The sequence below is a fragment of the Somniosus microcephalus genome, unplaced genomic scaffold (genome assembly GCF_052327205.1).
Source record: "Somniosus microcephalus isolate GS21.2 unplaced genomic scaffold, FLI_Smic_1.0 unresolved_chr7, whole genome shotgun sequence".
NCBI lineage: Eukaryota > Metazoa > Chordata > Chondrichthyes > Squaliformes > Somniosidae > Somniosus > Somniosus microcephalus.
In genome coordinates, this window is record NW_028225185.1 from 18,443,560 (window position 1) to 18,462,212 (window position 18,653).

Sequence of the window (18,653 nt, forward strand, 5' to 3'; positions counted from 1 at the left end):
TCACTCCTCACACTCACTGTTATCACACTCACTATTGTATCACACTCACTGTTATCACACTCACTGTTGTATCACACTCACTCCTCACACTCACTGTTATCACACTCACTCCTCACACTCACTGTTATCACACTCACTGTTATCACACTCACTTCTCACACTCACTGTTATCACACTCATTGTTATCACACTCACTGTTATCACACTCACTGTTATCACACTCACTGCTGTATCACCCTCCCATTCTCTGCTCCCTCTCGCTCTCACTCTTTATTTCCAGCTGGACATTGTCTGAAATCTAATCCCATTTTGCTTTCTGTTTCCCCCCGCCCCCTCAGGGCTCGGTCTGCACTCTGCCCTGCCCCCAGGATAGGTTCGGGGTGAACTGCAGCCAGCCGTGTCACTGTCACAACGGGGGGGAGTGCGATCGTGCCACGGGACGCTGCCAGTGTACCGCCGGCTACACAGGAATAAGGTGAGCTTCGCTCCATGTATTGTCTCCGACTCCCTCCCCCTTGGCTATGCCCCCCTCCGCTCCTCCCGGGTAGGTATCGGCTGGGGGCTGGGGGAGCAAATCACCTGCTAAATGCCCCACCCGGGGTGTTACTGGGACACAAAGACCAGGAGGACGCCAGGCTCACCCTTGGGCCTGTACTGCCACAGCTTATCATGGCCGGGGCACTTGTGGGGCGGGGGTGGGTACGGGGGCTATAATCGCCCTCCGCACCCCCTGGATTAGGGAGGTGATAGTTCAGCCATGTTGCCTCGCTCCCGATCACCTCCCAGCGACCCTGCCATGCCGGAGAGTGGGCGAGTGGGGCCGGGCTGTGCTGCCCTATGCAGTCGAATAGTTGGATGGGACACGAGGTGGAACCTGTGACATAAGAAAACTCACTAAGCACTTGGTTGAGTATAAAACAAGGCTTTAATCAACTGTTTCACAACCATGAGATTCTAGTTACATCACTAGTTCCTGGTTACAAAAACGTCCTGAGCAAGCTGGACCCACGCCCGAGTATTTATACTCCTTGGACGGCGCCACCAGCTGGCCGCCCAGTGTTATTTCATGAGTCATTTCTACATGAATGGTGAGATTCATGACACCCTGTCCCCCGACGCCTTCAGGAGATGACGGGGCGGGGGAGGGAGGGGGTGAAACTGTATAATAGCGACTTGTGACGATGGATAGGCTGAACAATTACAGCCGCGGCTCAGTGGGTGGTACACTCTCACCTCTGGGTCAGAAGGTCATGGGTTCGAGCCCCCTCTCCAGAGACCCGAACCCATAATCCAGGCCCACACTCCCCAGCGCTGGTACTGAGGGAGCGCCGCACTGTCGGAGGGGCAGTACTGAGGGAGCGCCGCACTGTCGGAGGGGCAGTGCTGAGGGAGCGCCGCACTGTCGGAGGGGCGGTACTGAGGGAGCGCCGCACTGTCGGAGGGGCAGTACTGAGGGAGCGCCGCACTGTCGGAGGGGCAGTACTGAGGGAGCGCCGCACTGTCGGAGGGGCAGTACTGAGGGAGCGCCGCACTGTCGGTGGGGCAGTACTGAGGGAGTGTCGGAGGGGCGGTACTGAGGGAGCACCGCACTGTCGGAGGGGGCGGTACTGAGGGAGCGCCGCACTGTCGGAGGGGCAGTACTGAGGGAGCGCCGCACTGTCGGAGGGGCAGTACTGAGGGAGCGCCGCACTGTCGGAGGGGCAGTACTGAGGGAGCGCCGCACTGTCGGAGCGGCAGTACTGAGGGAGCGCCGCACTGTAGGAGGGGCAGTACTGAGGGAGCGCCGCACTGTCGGAGGGGCAGCACTGAGGGAGCGCCGCACTGTCTGAGAGGCAGTACTGAGGGAGCGCCGCGCTGTCAGAGGGGCAGTACTGAGGGAGTGCCGCACTGTCGGAGGGGCAGTACTGAGGGAGCGCCGCACTGTCGGAGGGGCAGCACTGAGGGAGCGCCGCACTGTCGGAGGGGCAGCACTGAGGGAGCGCCGCACTGTCGGAGGGGCAGTACTGAGGGAGCGCCGCACTGTCGGAGGGGCAGTACTGAGGGAGCGCCGCACTGTCGGAGGTGCCGTCTTTCGGATGAGACGTTAAACCGAGGCCCCGTCTGCCCTCTCGGGTGGATGTAAAAGATCCCACGGCCACTATTGGAAGAAGAGCAGGGGGAGTTCTCCCCGGTGTCCTGGGGCCAATATTTATCCCTCAACCAACATCACTAAAAACAGATGATCCGGCCATTATCACATTGCGATTTGTGGGAGCTTGCTGTGCGCAAATTGGTTGCCGCGTTTCCTACATTACAACAGTGACTACACTTCAAAAAGTACTTCATTGGCTGTAAAGCGCTTTGGGACGTCCGGTGGTCATGAAAGGCGCTATATAAATGCTCTTTTGATGCTCTCCTGCTAGGTGCCAAGAAGACTGCCCGTTTGGGAAATACGGGATGAACTGCAGCCAGACCTGCGACTGCCTGAACAAAGCCAAGTGCATGCACATCGACGGGGCGTGCCTGTGCGAGTCCGGCTTCCAGGGCAGCCGCTGCGGAGAGAGGATGTGCCAGGAGGGGCTCTTCGGCCATGACTGCAACATGGCGTGTCCCTGCGACCCGGCCCACACTCAGAGGTGGGTGCGAGCGGGCGGCAGGGGAGCGGGAGGGGAGGGCGTGAGGGGAGGGCGTGGGCGGGAGGGGAGGGCGTGGGCGGGACAGAGAAACATAGAAATAGAAAAAAATAGGAGCAGGAGTCGGCCATTCGGCCCTTCGAGCCTGCTCCGCCATTCAATATGATTATGGCTGATCCTCCATCTCAATACCATATTCCTGCTCTCTCCCCATACCCCTTGAAGCCTTTTGTGTCTAGAAATCTATCTATCTCCTTCTTAAATATATTCAGTGACTTGGCCTCCACAGCCTTCTGTGGTAGAGAATTCCACAGGTTCACCACCCTCTGAGTGAAGAAATTTCTCCTCATCTCAGTCCTAAATGTCCTGCCCCATATCCTGAGATTGTGACCCCTCGTTCTAGACCCCCCCCAGCCAGGGGAAACATCCTCCCTGCATCCAGTCTGTCTAGCCCTGTCAGAATTTTATACGTTTCAATGAGATCCCCTCTCATTCTTCTAAACTCTAGTGAATACAGGCCTAGTCGACCCAATCTCTCCTCATACGACAGTCCTGCCATCCCAGGAATCAGTCTGGTGAACCTTCGTTGCACTCCCTCTATGGCAAGTATATCCTTCCTTAGGTAAGGAGCCCAAAACTGCACCCTCAGGAACGGAACACGGCCAGCACACGCTTTACTGCAGTCTCCTGGCGCGTACGTACCGTGACGCGATGGAGGCCTTTCTGTCTGTCAACGTCCCGGAACCTAGTAACCGGAGAAGGCCATTTGGCCCCTCGAGCCTGCCCTCGCCATTGCATTAATTCACGGCTGATTTGCGACCTAACTGCAATTGCGCCATTTGCAGTAGGGCCAGCCGTGGTTCAGTGGGTCGCGCTCTCTCTCGCCTCTGAGTCAGAAGGTCGTGGGTTCGAGCCCCACTCCAGAGACTTGAGCCCATAATCCAGGCTGGCACTCCCAGTGTCAGTACTGAGGGAGCGCCGCGCAATCGGAGGGAAAGTACTGAGGGAGCGCCGCACTGTCGGGGGGCAGTACTGAGGGAGCGCCGCACTGTCGGAGGGGCAGTACAGAGGGAGGGCAGTACTGTCGGAGGGGTGATACTGAGGGAGCGCCGCACTGTCGGAGGGGCGGTACTGAGGGAGCGCCGCACTGTTGGAGGGGCAGTACTGAGGGAGCGCCGCACTGTCGGAGGGGCAGTACTGAGGGAACGCCGCACTGTCGGAGGGGCAGTACTGAGGGAGCGCCGCACTGTCGGAGGGGCAGTACTGAGGGAGCGCCGCACTGTCGGAGGGGCCGTACTGAGGGAGCGCCGCACTGTCGGAGGGGCGGGTACTGAGTTGGCGCCGTACTGTCGGAGCGCCGCACTGTCGGAGGGGCGGTACTGAGGGAGCGCCGCACTGTCAGAGGGGAAGTACTGAGGGAGCGCCGCACTGTCGGAGGGGTGGTACTGAGGGAGCGCCGCACTGTCGGAGGGGCGGTACTGAGGGAGCGCCGCACTGTCGGAGGGGCAGTACTGAGGGAGCGCCGCACTGTCGGAGGGGCAGTACTGAGGGAGCGCCGCACTGTCGGAGGGGTGGTACTGAGGGAGCGCCGCACTGTTGGAGGGGCGGTACTGAGGGAGCGCCGCACTGTCGGAGGGGCAGTACTGAGGGAGCGCCGCACTGTCGGAGGGGCCGTACTGAGGGAGCGCCGCACTGTCGGAGGGGCGGTACTGAGGTAGCGCCGCACTGTCGGAGGGGCGGTACTGAGGGAGCGCCGCACTGTCGGAGGGGCCGTACTGAGGGAGCGCCGCACTGTCGGAGGGGCGGTACTGAGGTAGCGCCGTACTGTCGGAGGGACAGTACTGAGGGAGCTCCACACTGTCGGAGGGGCAGTACTGAGGGAGCTCCACACTGTTGGAGGGTCAGTACTGAGGGAGCGCCGCACTATCGGAGGGGCAGTACTGAGGGAGCGCTGCACTGTCGGAGGGGCAGTACTGAGGGAGTGCTGCACTGTCGCAGGGGCAGTACTGAGGGAGCGCCGCGCTGTCGGAGGGGCAGTACTGAGGGAGCTCCACACTGTTGGAGGGTCAGTACTGAGGGAGCGCCGCACTGTCGGAGGAGCAGTACTGAGGGAGCGCTGCCCTGTCGGAGGTGCCGTCTTTTGGATGAGACATTAAACCGAGGCCCCGTCTGCCCTCTCAGGTGGACGTAAAAGATCCCACGGCCACTATTGGAAGAAGAGCAGGGGGAGTTCTCCCCGGTGTCCTGGGGCCAACATTTATCCCTCAACCAACATCACTAAAAACAGATGATCCGGTCATTATCACATTGCAGTTTGTGGGAGCTTGCTGTGCACAAATTGTCTGTCACGTTTCCTACATTACAACAGTGACCACACTTCAAAAAAAGTACTTCATTGGCTGTAAATCGCCTTGGGATGTCCTGAGGTGGTGAAAGGCGCTGGAGAAATGCAAGTCTTTTTTTTCTTTCCCACCTTCGCTCCACATTCCTCGATTCTCTTCCACAAATCTATCGATCTCTGTCTTGAAAGCTCCAATTGACCCCCAGCCCCCCCCGCCAGCTTTTTGGGGGAGAGAGTTCCAGATTTCCACCCCCCTTTGTGTGAAGAAGTGCTTCCTGACATCACCCCTGAACGGCCTGGCTCTAATTTTAAGGTGACGCCCCCCCTTGTTCTGGACTCCCCCCACCAGAGGAAATAGTTTCTCTCTCTCTCGACCCGATCAACTCCTTTAATCATCTTCAACACCTCGATTAGATCACCCCTTAATCTTCTAAACTCGAGGGAATACAAGCCCAGTCTGTGCGACCTGTCCTCGGAGTTTAACCCTTTTACCCCCCCGGGTATCATTCTGGTGAATCTGCGCTGCCCCCCCTCCGAGGACAAGATATCCTTCCTGAGGGGCGGGGCCCAGAACTGAACCCAGTTACTCCAGGCGGGGTCTGACCAGAGCTCGGTACAACTGAAGCATCGCCGCCTCCCCTTTGTGTTCCAGCCCCCTCCAGACAAAGACCAAACCAGTAAAGCCTCGATTTTACAATTCACATCCTCCTGTTTAAATCCCTCCAAGGCCTCCTCGCCATCCTCCATAGAAACATAGAAGATAGGAGCAGGAGTAGGCCATTCGGCCCCTCGAGCCTGTTCCGCCATTCAATGCGATCATGGCTGATCATCCAAATTCAGTACAATACAATACAATACAATACAAATCGCTTTATTGGCATGATAAGGTACATCTTATGTTGCCAAAGCATCAAAATACATTTATGGTTGAACACATAAACGCGGTTCCATTCATACAGTGTATAAACAGGTATATCCCTGAGTTTATAAATATATTTTCGCCTTGTTTATATATACTCTTGTCTTAGTTTACTGGTTGTCCCTCTGTTCATGGCAAGCTGTAACATAGTGTGCCGCCAGTGTTACACAGCTTCTCTCCTCCCCCAGTAGGAATGGGAGTTTTTGGTTGTCAGTCAGATTTCTGAATTCAGGGCATATTTGTGAGAATTTTTGATAGAAATTCTCTCTGATGCCCTGATATTTTCCACAGGCTGTGAGGAAGTGCATCTCTGTCTCAACTACTCCCTGACTGCAGTGAGAGCATATCCTGTCTTCTCTTGGCAGCCTGGTCTGCCTGTGTCTGCCTTTTTCGATCGCTAGGCTATGTTCGCTAAGTCTGTACCTTGTCAAGGTTCTTCTCAGTTTGTTATCCTTTACCATGGTCAGGTAATCAGCTATGTTGTATTGTCTGTTTAGGGCCAAGTAGCAATTGAGTTTGCTTTGGGTTTTTGTTGTTTCTGCCCAATATGACAGATATTTTTCCTTTTGCTTAGCGACGATTGTGTTGGGTCGAATTCTTTGTGTTACCCTGTCACTGTCCTGGGGCTGGTTATTGTTAGTATTGTTATTAGTTACTTTATTGAGTCCCAGGACTAGTTGACTGAGGGTATTCTTCTTTATGGTCAGCTCTTGGCATTTCAGGGCGTCGTAGTGATAGCATTGGGGGTTGCTCATTTGTAGGTGATTCCAAAATTTGGTGGCTCTTTTTTGGATAGTGATTATTAATGGGTATTGGCCTAGTTCCGCCCTGCATGCGTTGTTTACTGTTTTCCTTTGAGTCCGGAGGATACTTTTACAGAATTCCGCATGTAGGATCTCAATTGGGTGTTTGTCCCATTTTGCAAAATCTTGTTGTGTTAGTGGTCCCCAGACCTCACTGCCATAGAGTGCAATTGGTTCAATTACTGATTTGAAAATTTTGAGCCAAATGCTAATTGGGATTTCTATTTGGATTGATTTTTTGATGGCATAGAAAGCCCTTCTTGCTTTCTCTTTCAGTTCATTCACAGCCAGTTTGAAGTTTCCCGTAGAACTGATTTTTAAGCCCAAGTATGTGTAGTGAGTGGTTTGTTCAATTTTGGTTGTTCCTACTGTGAAATTTATTGTGGGTCCATGTTGTTTGGATCTTTGCTGGAACACAAGGACTTTGGTTTTTTGGGGATTTATTGTCAGGGCCCAAGTCTGGCAGTACGACTCCAGCAGGTCCAGGTTCTGCTGTAGACCCTCCTTAGTTGGTGACAGCAGAACCAGGTCGTCGGCATAGAGGAGGAATTTAACCTTGGATTCATATAGGGTGAGGCCGGGTGCTGTAGATTGTTCAAGTAGTTTTGCCAATCCATTAATGTAAATATTAAAGAGTGTCGGTGAGATTGGCGAGCCCTGCGTCACCCCCCGCCCCTGTGGGAAGTATTTTGTTTGTTTGTCTCCAATTTTAACTGCACATTTATTGTTTGTATACATTGATTTAATTACATCATATGTTTTACCTCCTACCCCGCTTTCGATAAGTTTCAGGAATAAACCGTCATGCCAGATGGAGTCGAAAGCCTTCTGGAAATCTACAAAGCATGCGTAGATTTTGCTTTTGTTATGGTGAACGTGTTTGTCAATTAGGGTCTGTAGGGTGAAGATATGATCGGATGTTCTATAGTTTGGCAGGAATCCAATTTGGCTTTTACTCAAGACATTGTGCTCTTCAAGGAAGTTTATAAGTCTTTTGTTTATGATGCTACAGAATACCTTCCCCAGGTTACTGTTTACACAGATGCCTCGATAGTTGTTTGGGTCGATTTTGTCCCCACTTTTGTATATGGGTGTTATGAGTCCTTTGTTCCAGATGTCAGGGAAATAACCGACACTCAGAACCAAGTTGAAGAGTTTTAGGATAGCCAGTTTCAGTTTGTCGTCTGCGTGTTTAATCATCTCGTTTAGTATGCCGTCTGTCCCGCAAGCTTTTCCTGGTCGCAGGTCCTTGAGTTTTTCAAGAAGTTCTTTTTCTGTTATTATGGCGTCTAGCGGGTTTTGGTTATCTTTTATGGCCATTTCAAGCTTTTCCAGTTTTTTGCGTATTTGGTGTTGCTCTGGTCCTAGTGTGTTTTTCTGGTATAATTTTTCAAAGTGGTTTACCCATGTGTCCCCATTTTGAATGGACAAATCGTCGTGTTGTTTTTTGTGTAGTGTTTTCAAGTTGTCCCAGAAACAATTCGACTCAATGGATTCCTCCATGGAGCTGAGTGTATTCTTAATAAATTGCTCTTTTTTGGTCCTGAGTGTGTTTCTGTATTGTGTTAGCGTCTGACAATAAGTAAGGCGTAATTCCTCGTTTTCTGGATGTCTGTGTTTTTGGTTTGATAGTTTTCTAAGTTTTTTCCTCATGTTATGGCAATCATGGTCAAACCATTTTTCATAGTTTTTTGTTTTGGGTTTGTTCTTGCGAGCTTTCAAGTTTGCATTTGTTGCCAAATTATCAAAAATATTGTTTAGTTTACTAACTGCCCGGTTTACGCCTTCTTTATTGTGAGTGTATATGTTATCCAGAAAGGTGTCTAAGAGAGCTTGAGTTGATGCATTGCTAATTGTTTTCTGGTATTTTTCCGTGTCGTTTTTGGCCCATCTGTACGATTTTTTGGTGTTGTACAGTTTACTGGGTTGTGTTTCTATGTTGTTTGTTTCTGTCTTTTTGAGAAACATAGTAATTTGACTGTGATCTGACAGTGTTGTTTGTGGTTTGACTGTGAATGCTCTGAAAGAGGATGGGTCCAAGTCTGTAATCATATAGTCTACTGTGCTGCAGCCAAGAGGTGAGCAGTAGGTCGATCTTCCTAGGAGGTCTCCTATGAACCTACCATTGACAATGTACAGACCCAGGTTTCGACAGAGCTGTAGTAGCTGTTTACCGTTGGTATTTGACTGCTTGTCGCAGTTATGCCTGTATGGAAGGGAAGGGATGTCAAAGTGGTTATTCCCGAATACGTAATTGTTTCCCTGATTATTGGTGAAGTCTGGTTCTTCGCCCGTTCTTGAATTGAGGTCCCCACAGATCAACACGTTCCCCTGGGCCTGGTATTGGATAATTTCCCCCTCCATGTTGGAGAAGGTGTCCTCTTTGTAGTACGGGGAATCGATTGGAGGGATATAAAGTGCGCAAATGTAAACATCTTGGGTGTTTGAGATAATCTCCCTCTCAAGTTTGAGCCACATATGGTTTTCGCCCTTTTTTATAAATTTGATGTAATTCTTAAGTTCTGTTTTAAACCAGATCAGTATGCCTCCGGAGTCTCTGCCTTGGGTTACACTTGGTAATTTATTGGAGGGGACCACTAGCTCAGTGTACCCTTGGGGACAGCCGGTGTGTCCTTTTCCTTTATACCAAGTTTCCTGTAAAATGATAATATCTAGATCTTTAGTTTCCTCTATGAACTCTGGGGTCCTACTCTTCACTTCTCGCAGTGAAGAGCGTAGACCTTGGATATTCCAGGTCGAAATATATAAGGATTTCATGTTAAGTTTTATCTTTTTCTATGATAGGTTAAAGAGTGGTACGTGTTTGTCGTGTCTAAGTGTGGGGAAAAAAAAGATCACCCCAGTTGTCTACAAAAGTTAATACAATTTGGTTACAGTTCTTTCTATTAATTAGTCCTTGATCCATAAGGCGGAAGTAGATGCTGCTGCACATCTGCTTATTGTCTCTTAATGGATTGTTTCTGTCTGAGGTATTGCGTACGTCCTGTGCATCTCTCCCTCTGTCTGGCTGGTAGCGGTCCTATTCCCCTGTGGGACAGGAGTGGTGCAGGTCTGATAATGTTGTTTTGCATGGGGATCCTCTCCGGTCTCGGTTGGTGTGGTGGTGGTCTTTGTAGTGTTCCTGATATGTACCCCGCTGATCTCTGGTGGTCGGGGGGGGGTCCTCTTGGAGTCTGGGTATGGACCCGGTTAAAAGCGACGTCCTTCAGGGCTTTAGCAAAGATCGATATTTTTTGCCTTTGGATGTGGACGTGGTCGTAAAGACATTCTTCATCGAGGGTGGGGTGTTGGGCCAGGTGTACGTTGTGGTTTGATTCGCATTCTGTTGCTATGCTGGCATTTATCTCATGAATTGTGTTGTTGTTGAAGTCTGTTCTCGGCAATATTGTGGAAACAGTGATTCTAGTGTTTGGAAATGTACTGCTTGCCTTCCTAATCATTGCTCTGAGCGATGTTGCTACCTCTTTCTGTTTGGCCTTTAGGTCATTTGTGCCCGTGTGTATTATTATGTGTTGGGGGGAGCCTAATCTGGCTTTGGTCAGCCATCCCATGGCTCTGTCTGTTGTTGGGCACCAAATCTTTTCTACTTTACTTCTAGGGAAGAGCTTTTTCTCCCATAGAAATTTCCCATTTGAGTCTATGAGTATTACGACGTCAGCCTTGTTTGTGTTTACTGTCTGGTGGCTTTCGCCTGGACTCATAGTGTGTGTGCTGGGCTGGGGTGTCTGGTGTGTGCGTACCTCTTGTGAGCGGCTCGCTTGTGGTTCCATGGTGGTGGGGGAAGATTGCGAGTCAGCATGCTGGTCGGTCTGTGTGACACCCCTTGTATTGTGTGTCTGTTGCTTTTGTTCCGTGTGGGAGTGCAGCCGTTCCGTCCGGCTCTGTCTTGTCTTATCTCTAGTCTCTGGTTGCTGGTCTAATGGTGTTTTCTCTCCTCTATGGCTCTCTTCTTTTTCCTGCAGCTCTTTCACCTGATTCTTAAGTAGATTCACCTGGTTATCAAGTCTATTCAGCTCTCTCTTGTGTCTCTCCCTCTCCTGCTTTTGTTTGTCATTCAATTTGAGGACCTCCTCTCTAAGTTTAACCATCTCTATCTCTAATTGATCAAATTTATCTTTTGGTTGTATCTGGCTGTGTGATCCCGGGGTATGTGTCTGGTCGGCCCTGGAAGGCTCACTCACTTCCTGGCTAAGCTGGTCGGCCCTGGAAGGCTCACTCACTTCCTGGCTATGCTGCTCTTCTCTTGGTGGGCTGGGAATGGTAGGGGAACTATGTGTGGCTTCCTCCGTGGTAGTTATGCTGGGGTTTGTCAGTTGTATCGTGTGGCTGTGGTTCCCCGGGGTTAGTGTCTGGTTTGAACTGTGTGGCTCGTTCATCCCTTGACCATGCAGATTTTCTCCTGGTAAGTTGTCAATGTTGGGGGGAGTGCGGGCCACTCTGGGGCTGTTCATTCCCCTCGTAGTTGATCTTTTCAGTGTCCTGAAGGCCGTTGCAAATTTATCGAGGTTGCCTTGCACTAATATTGTTCCGGTATTGTACGCGTTGACAGTCGTGATTGAACTGTCTCCTGGTGTGTTAATTTTCATTATGGACCCATTTGCGGTATTTTTTAGCTTAACACTGGTATAGTGTGATTTTATTGCTCTGATCCAAGCCGCTGGCTGATCTGAGTAGAATATGAGGTTACTTTTTGTCCCATTGTTGTAACAGTCAGTAAAGAGAGTTTCTGGTTTTTCTCTCATCTGAGCATGCTTGATCGTTTTTATAGCTTTTTTTGTGGTGTTGGGGGGAATCTGGAAGCGGGGCTGTTGTGGATCTTCTGATTCGCTCATTTTTGGTAAAGTATTGTTGATCTTAGAATAAGCTTTTCTGGGGCCCCGGGTTTGGTGTTACCCTCTCCCTGTTCGCGAACTTTCCCGGTCCCCCTCTCCGACCCCGTGGTCCCTGGGCCTCGGCTCCTGGGTTCACCCTTCTCAGGTCTGAGTCTGTGAGCCACTGTTTCCCGGTGCCTTCGGGCTGTTCCCCTCCCCCTCAGAGGTCTCTGGGCCTCTGTTTCGGCCTGGCTCCTCGGGCCTTTCCCTGGGCCTCCCTCCCTGGGCCCTGTACTCACGGTCTTGGTTGCGAGCCTTCTGGTTGCTCTCCTTCTCCTCAGAGGTCTCTGTGCCTGCTGGCCTGGCTCCTCGGGCCTTTCCCGTGCTGGATTGTTGGGCTGTGGCCCGAGTCCCCTCGGCTGTGCTGATTGCTGGATTTCCGGGCTGTGTTCCGAATCTCCTCGGCTGTGCCGATTTCTGCGATGTGGACCGAGTCCTCTCCGCTGTGCCGATTGCCGGGCTGCGTTCCGGATCTCCTCGGCTGTGCCGATTTCTGGGATGCGGCCCGAGTCCTCTCCGCTGTGCCCGTTGCCGGGCTGCGTTCCGATTTCTGGGATGCGGCCCGAGTCCCCTCGGCTGTGCCGGTTGCTGGACCGCTGGGCTGCGGCCCGAGTCACCTCGCCTCCTCGAACTCGGTCCCGATGCCGCCGACTCAACCACCGCTGCTGAAGCCCCGTGTGGCTGCCGTTCACTGGTTTGTGTAGTTCTTCTCTTGTTTCTTTTTTTTTTTGCTTTGGCTTTTTTTTTCCTCTATTTTCCTCTGGGTTTTTTTTTTCTTTGGTAGTCTTTCTGGCGGTCTTTTCCTTCTCTACTTTGTCTAGACTAATCTAAACTTAAACTAACCTAAACTAAACTAACTTAACTAGAACTAAATTTAATTTTAAAACCTTTTTAAAAATTGAAATGAAATGAAACTTTTTTTTCCCCACTTTAGACACTAAAAACACTAAAATCTCAGCAGCCCATCTTCAGCATGTGTATTCACTCCGTCTCCCTCATTCAGTACCCTGTCCCTGCTTTCTCCCCATATCCCTTGATCCCTTTAGCCTTAAGAAATATATCTAACTCCTTCTTGAATATATTTAATGAATTGGCCTCTACTGCATTCTGTGGTAGAGAGTTCCACAGGTTCACCACTCTCTGGGTGAAGAAATTCCTCCTCATTTCTGTCCTAAATGGCTTACCCCTTATCCTTAGACTGTGACTCCTGGTTCTGGACTCCCCCGCCATCGGGAACATCCTTCCTGCATCTAGTCTGTCTAGTCCTGTTAGAATTTTATAAGTTTCTCTGTAACCTCCTCCAGCGCCTACAACACTCCGAGATCTCGGCGCTCCTCCAATTCTGGCCTCTCGCGCATCCCCCGATTTCCATCACTCCACCATTAGTGGCCGTGCCTTCAGCCGCCTGGGCCCCGAGCTCTGGAATTCCCTCCCTGAACCTCTCCGCCTCTCTCTCCTCCTTTAAGACGCTTCTTAAAACCGACCTCTTTGACCAAGCTTTTGGTCACCTGTCCTAATATCTTCTGATGTGGCTCGGTGTCAAATTTTGTCCTCAAGCCTATAGGAGGTTCCTTAGCGGACGTGATTCTTCTCCGTCGAAGGCGCTGTAGGGAAGCCAGTTGGCGTTGAGCGCTTGGTTCTGTCGCAGAGGCTAGTCATTGATCTTCTCCCTGCTCTTGTGTCTTCTCCCCAGCTGCCACCCAGTCACGGGAGACTGCACCTGCAAAGCCGGCTGGTCGGGGCCCAGGTGCAACGAGAGTTGTCCCCCCAGTTTCTACGGGGTGGGCTGCGTGGACCCCTGCCTGTGCTTGAACGGTGGGAGCTGCGACCCGGAGACGGGGCGTTGTATCTGCACCCCGGGTTACACGGTGAGTCACTTCGGCGCCTCTACACCTTGCGACAGTGTGGAGGGAGCTTTACTCTGTATCTAACCCCGTGCTGTACCTGCCCTGGGAGTGTTTGACGGGACAGTGTAGAGGGAGCTTTACTCTGTATCTAACTTTGCTGTACCTGCCCTGGGAGTGTTTGATGGGACAATGTAGAGGGAGCTTTACTCTGTATCTAACCCGTGCTGTACCTGCCCTGGGAGTGTTTGATGGGACAGTGTAGAGGGAGCTTTACTCTGTATCTAACCCGTGCTGTACCTGCCCTGGGAGTGTTTGAGGGGACAATGTAGAGGGAGCTTTACTCTGTATCTAACACGTGCTGTAACTGCCCTGGGAGTGTTTGATGGGACAGTGTAGAGGGAACTTTACTCTGTATCTAACCCCGTGCTGTACCTGCCCTGGGAGTGTTTGATGGGACAGTGTAGAGGGAGCTTTACTCTGTATCTAACCCCGTGCTGTACCTGCCCTGGGAGTGTTTGATGGGACAGTGTAGAGGGAGCTTTACTCTGTATCTAACCCGTGCTGTACCTGCCCTGCGAGTGTTTGATGGGACAGTGTAGAGGGAGCTTTACTCTGTATCTAACCCGTGCTGTACCTGCCCTGGGAGTGTTTGATGGGATAGTGTAGAGGGAGCTTTACTCTGCATCCAACCCGTGCTGTACCTGTCCTGGGAGTGTTTGATGGGACAGTGTAGAGGGAGCTTTACTCTGTGTCTAACCCGTGCTGTACCTGCCCTGGGAGTGTTTGATGGGACAGTGTAGAAGGAGCTTTACTCTGTATCTAACCCGTGCTGTACCTGCCCTGGAAGTGTTTGTTGGGACATTGTAGAGGGAGCTTTACTCTGTATCTAGCCCGTGCTGTACCTGCCCTGGGGCTGTTTGATGGGACAGTGTAGATGGAGCTTTACTCTGTATCTAACCCGTGCTGTACCTGCCCTGGGAGTGATTGATGGGACAGTGTAGAGGGAGCTTTACTCTGTATCTAACCCGTGCTGTACCTGCCCTGGGAGTGTTTGATGGGACAGTGTTGAGGGAGCTTTACTCTGTATCTAACCCGTGCTGTACCTGCCCTGGGAGTGTTTGTTGGGACAGTGTAGAGGGAGCTTTACTCTGTATCTAACCCCATGCTGCACCTGCCCTGGGAGTGTTTGATGGGACAGCGTAGAGGGAGCTTTACTCTGTATCTATCCTGTGTTGTACCTGCCCTGGGAGTGTTTGATGGGGACAGTGTAGAGGGAGCTTTACTCTGTATCTAACCCCGTGCTGTACCTGCCCTGGGTGTGTTTGATGGGACAGTGTAGAGGGAGCTTTACTCCGTATCTAACCCGTGCTGTACCTGCCCTGGGAGTGTTTGATGGGACAGTGTAGAGGGAGCTTTACTCTGTATCTAACCCGTACTGTACCTGCCCTGGGAGTGTTTGATGGGACAGTGTAGAGGGAGCTTTACTCTGTATCTAACCCGTACTGTACCTGCCCTGGGAGTGTTTGATGGAACAGTGTAGAGGGAGCTTTACTCTGTATCTAACCCCGTGCTGTACCTGCCCTGGGAGTGTTGGATGGGACAGTGTAGAGGGAGCTTTACTCTGTATCTAACCCGTGCTGTACCTGCCCTGGGAGTGTTTGATGGGACAGTGTAGAGGGAGCTTTACTCTGTATCTAACCCGTGCTGTAGCTGCCCTGGGAGTGTTTGACGGGACAGTGTAGAGGGATGATTGGGGGAGACCCTGAACGAGGGGGTAGGTGAAGCCTATCCCGTGAGCCGATGTCCGGTTTGCGATCGCGTCGCGTTGCCCGGTGTAATAGACTGTTGCTTTCTCCGCAGGATAAGCACTGCTCCGTTCTGTGCCCGCCCTGGACTTACGGTCTGAACTGCTCGCTGAGATGCCAGTGTAGGACTGCCATCTCCTGCTCGCCCATCGACGGGGCCTGCCAATGTGCCACAGGTGCGTCCCCATCAGACGTGGTCAGATTGAGTGAGTGGGCTAAACTGTGGCAGATGCAGTTCAATGTGGGGAAGGGTGGGGTCACCCACTTTGGACCCAAGAAAGATCGATCAGAGTATCTTCTAAATGGTGAGAAGGTGGGAACCGTGGAGGAGCCGAGAGATCTAGGGTTCCAAGTACAGAAATCACTAAAACCCGGTGGACAGGGTCAAAAAATAATCATAATCGCGAATGGAATGTTGGTCTTTGTCTGGAGGGGGCTGGAATACAAAGGGGAGGCGGCGATGCTTCAGTCGTACCGAGCTCTGGTCAGACCCCGCCTGGAGTAACTGGGTTCAGTTCTGGGCCCCGCCCCTCAGGAAGGAGATCTTGTCCTCGGAGGGGGAGCGGCGCAGATTCACCAGAATGATACCCGGGGGGCTAAAAGGGTTAAACTCCGAGGACAGGTCGCACAGACTGGGCTTGTATTCCCTCGAGTTTAGAAGATTAAGGGGCGATCTAATCGAGGTGTTGAAGATGATTAAAGGAGTTGATCGGGTTGAGAGAGAGAGAGAAACTATTTCCTCTGGTGGGGGGGGAGTCCAGAACAAGGGGGGGCGTCACCTTAAAATTAGAGCCAGGCCGTTCAGGGGTGATGTCAGGAAGCACTTCTTCACACAAAGGGTGGTGGAAATCTGGAACTCGCTCCCCCAAAAAGCTGTGGAGGCTGGGGTTCAATTGGAAATTTCAAAACCTAGATTGATAGATTGCTGTTGAGTAAGGGTATCGAGGGTTACAGAAACAAGGCGGGCAGATGGAGTTAAGATACAGATCGGCCATGATCTAACTGGATGGAGGAAGAGGCTCGAGGGGCTGAATGGCCTCCTCCTGTTTCTACATTCACGGAACCGTTGATTGTCACTGCTTAATTATTTTGTTAATCCAGCTTCTTTTGTGGGTTTGCGAAACTCAGGGGGTCCCATAATCCCAAACGGTAAAGGGATCGTGGATCGGAGATAGGGCACCAACCCATTGACGCTACCCTTCCTGTCCGCGCTGCCTCGGACTGCCCCTCTGACAGTGCGGCGCTCCCTCGGTACCGCCCGTCCGACAGTGCGGCGCTCCCTCAGTACTGCCCCTCTGACAGTGCGGCGCTCCCTCAGTACCGCCCCTCCGACAGTGCGGCGCTCCCTCAGTACCGCCCCTCCGACAGTGCGGCGCTCCCTCAGTACTGCCCCTCCGACAGTGCGGCGCTCCCTCAGTACCACCCCTCCGACAGTGCGGCGCTCCCTCAGTACCGCCCCTCCGACAGTGCGGCGCTCCCTCGGTACCGCCCCTCCGACAGTGCGGCGCTCCCTCAGTACCGCCCCTCCGACAGTGCGGCGCTCCCTCGGTACCGCCCCTCCGACAGTGCTGCGCTCCCTCGGTACCGCCCCTCCAACAGTGCGGCGCTCTCTCACTGCCGCCCCCCCGACAGTGAGGCGCTTCCTCAGTAACGCCCCTCCGACAGTGAGGTGCTCCCTCTGGACCGCCCCTCCGACAGTGCGGCGCTCCCTCAGTACCGCCCCTCCGACAGTGTGGCGCTCCCTCAGTACTGCTCCTCCGACAGATTGGCGCTCCCTCGGTACCGCCCCTCCGACAGTGCGGCGCTCCCTCGGTACCGCCCCTCCGACAGTGCGCCGCTCCCTCAGTACCGCCCCTCCGACAGTGCGGCGCTCCCTCGGTACCGCCCCTCCGACAGTGCGCCGCTCCCTCAGTACCGCCCCTCCGACAGTGTGACGCTCCCTCAGGACCGCCCCTCCGACAGTACGGCGCTCCCTCAGTACTGCTCCTCCGACAGTGCGGCACTCCTTCAGTACTGCCCCTCCGACAGTGCAGCGCTCCCTCTGGGCCGCCCCTCCGACAGTGCGGCGCTCCCTCAGCACCGCCCCTCCGACAGTGCGGCGCTCCCTCAGTGCTGCCCCTCCGACATTGTGGCGCTCCCTCAGTACTGCCCCTCCGGCAGTGCAGCGCTCACTCAGTACTGCCCCTCCGACAGTGCGGCGCTCCCTCAGTACTGCCCCTCCGACAGTGCGGCGCTCCCTCAGTACCGCCCCTCCGACAGTGCGGCGCTCCCTCAGTACCGCCCCTCCGACAGTGCGGCGCTCCCTCAGTACCGCCCCTCCGACAGTGCGGCGCTCCCTCAGTACCGCCCCTCCGACAGTGCCGCGCTACCTCAGTACTGCCCCTCCGACAGTGCGGCGCTCCCTCTGGACTGCCCCTCCGACAGTGCGGCGTTCCCTCAGCACCGCCCCTCTGACAGTGCGGCGCTCCCTCAGTACCGCCCCTCCGACAGTGCGGCGCTCACTCAGCACTACCCCTCCGACAGTGCGGCGCTTCCTCAGTACCGCCCCTCCGACAGTGCGGCGCTCCCTCAGTACTGCCCCTCCGACAGTGCGACGCTCCCTCAGTACCGCCCCCCGACAGTGTGGCGCTCCCTCAGTACTGCCCCTCCAACAGTGCGGCGCTCCCTCGGTACCGCCCCTCCGACAGTGCGGCGCTCCCTCAGTACTGCCCCTCCGACAGTGTGACGCTCCCTCGGTACCCGCCCCTCCGACAGTGCGGCGCTCCCTCAGCACCGCCCCTCCGACAGTGCGGCGCTCCCTCAGTGCTGCCCCTCCGACATTGTGGCGCTCCCTCAGTACTGCCCCTCCGGCAGTGCAGCGCTCACTCAGTACTGCCCCTCCGACAGTGCGGCGCTCCCTCAGTACTGCCCCTCCGACAGTGCGGCGCTCCCTCAGTACTGCCCCTCCGACAGTGCGGCGCTCCCTCAGTACCGCCCCTCCGACAGTGCGGCGCTCCCTCAGTACTGCCCCTCCGACAGTGCGGCGCTCCCTCAGTACTGCCCCTCCGACAGTGCGGCGCTCCCTCAGTACCGCCCCTCCGACAGTGCGGCGCTCCCTCAGTACCGCCCCTCCAACAGTGCGGCGCTCCCTCAGTACCGCCCCTCCGACAGTGCCGCGCTACCTCAGTACTGCCCCTCCGACAGTGCGGCGCTCCCTCTGGACTGCCCCTCCGACAGTGCGGCGTTCCCTCAGCACCGCCCCTCCGACAGTGCGGCGCTCCCTCAGTACCGCCCCTCCGACAGTGCGGCGCTCACTCAGCACTACCCCTCCGACAGTGCGGCGCTTCCTCAGTACCGCCCCTCCGACAGTGCGGCGCTCCCTCAGTACCGCCCCTCCGACAGTGCGGCGCTCCCTCAGCACCGCCCCTCCGACAGTGCGGCGCTCCCTCAGTACC

The 18,653-nt window shown here is 53.9% G+C and overlaps 1 protein-coding gene across 1 annotated transcript in view; it reads left to right on the plus strand.

Moving 5' to 3' along the window:
* Nucleotides 1-18,653, plus strand: part of LOC147086598 (uncharacterized) — a 214,576-nt gene that overhangs the window by 137,247 nt on the left and 58,676 nt on the right. Inside the window, 4 exon segments of the mRNA XM_085978281.1 lie at nt 339-475; nt 2,403-2,615; nt 13,261-13,435; nt 15,275-15,395. Of these exon segments, the coding sequence (XP_085834407.1) occupies nt 339-475; nt 2,403-2,615; nt 13,261-13,435; nt 15,275-15,395 (646 nt within the window).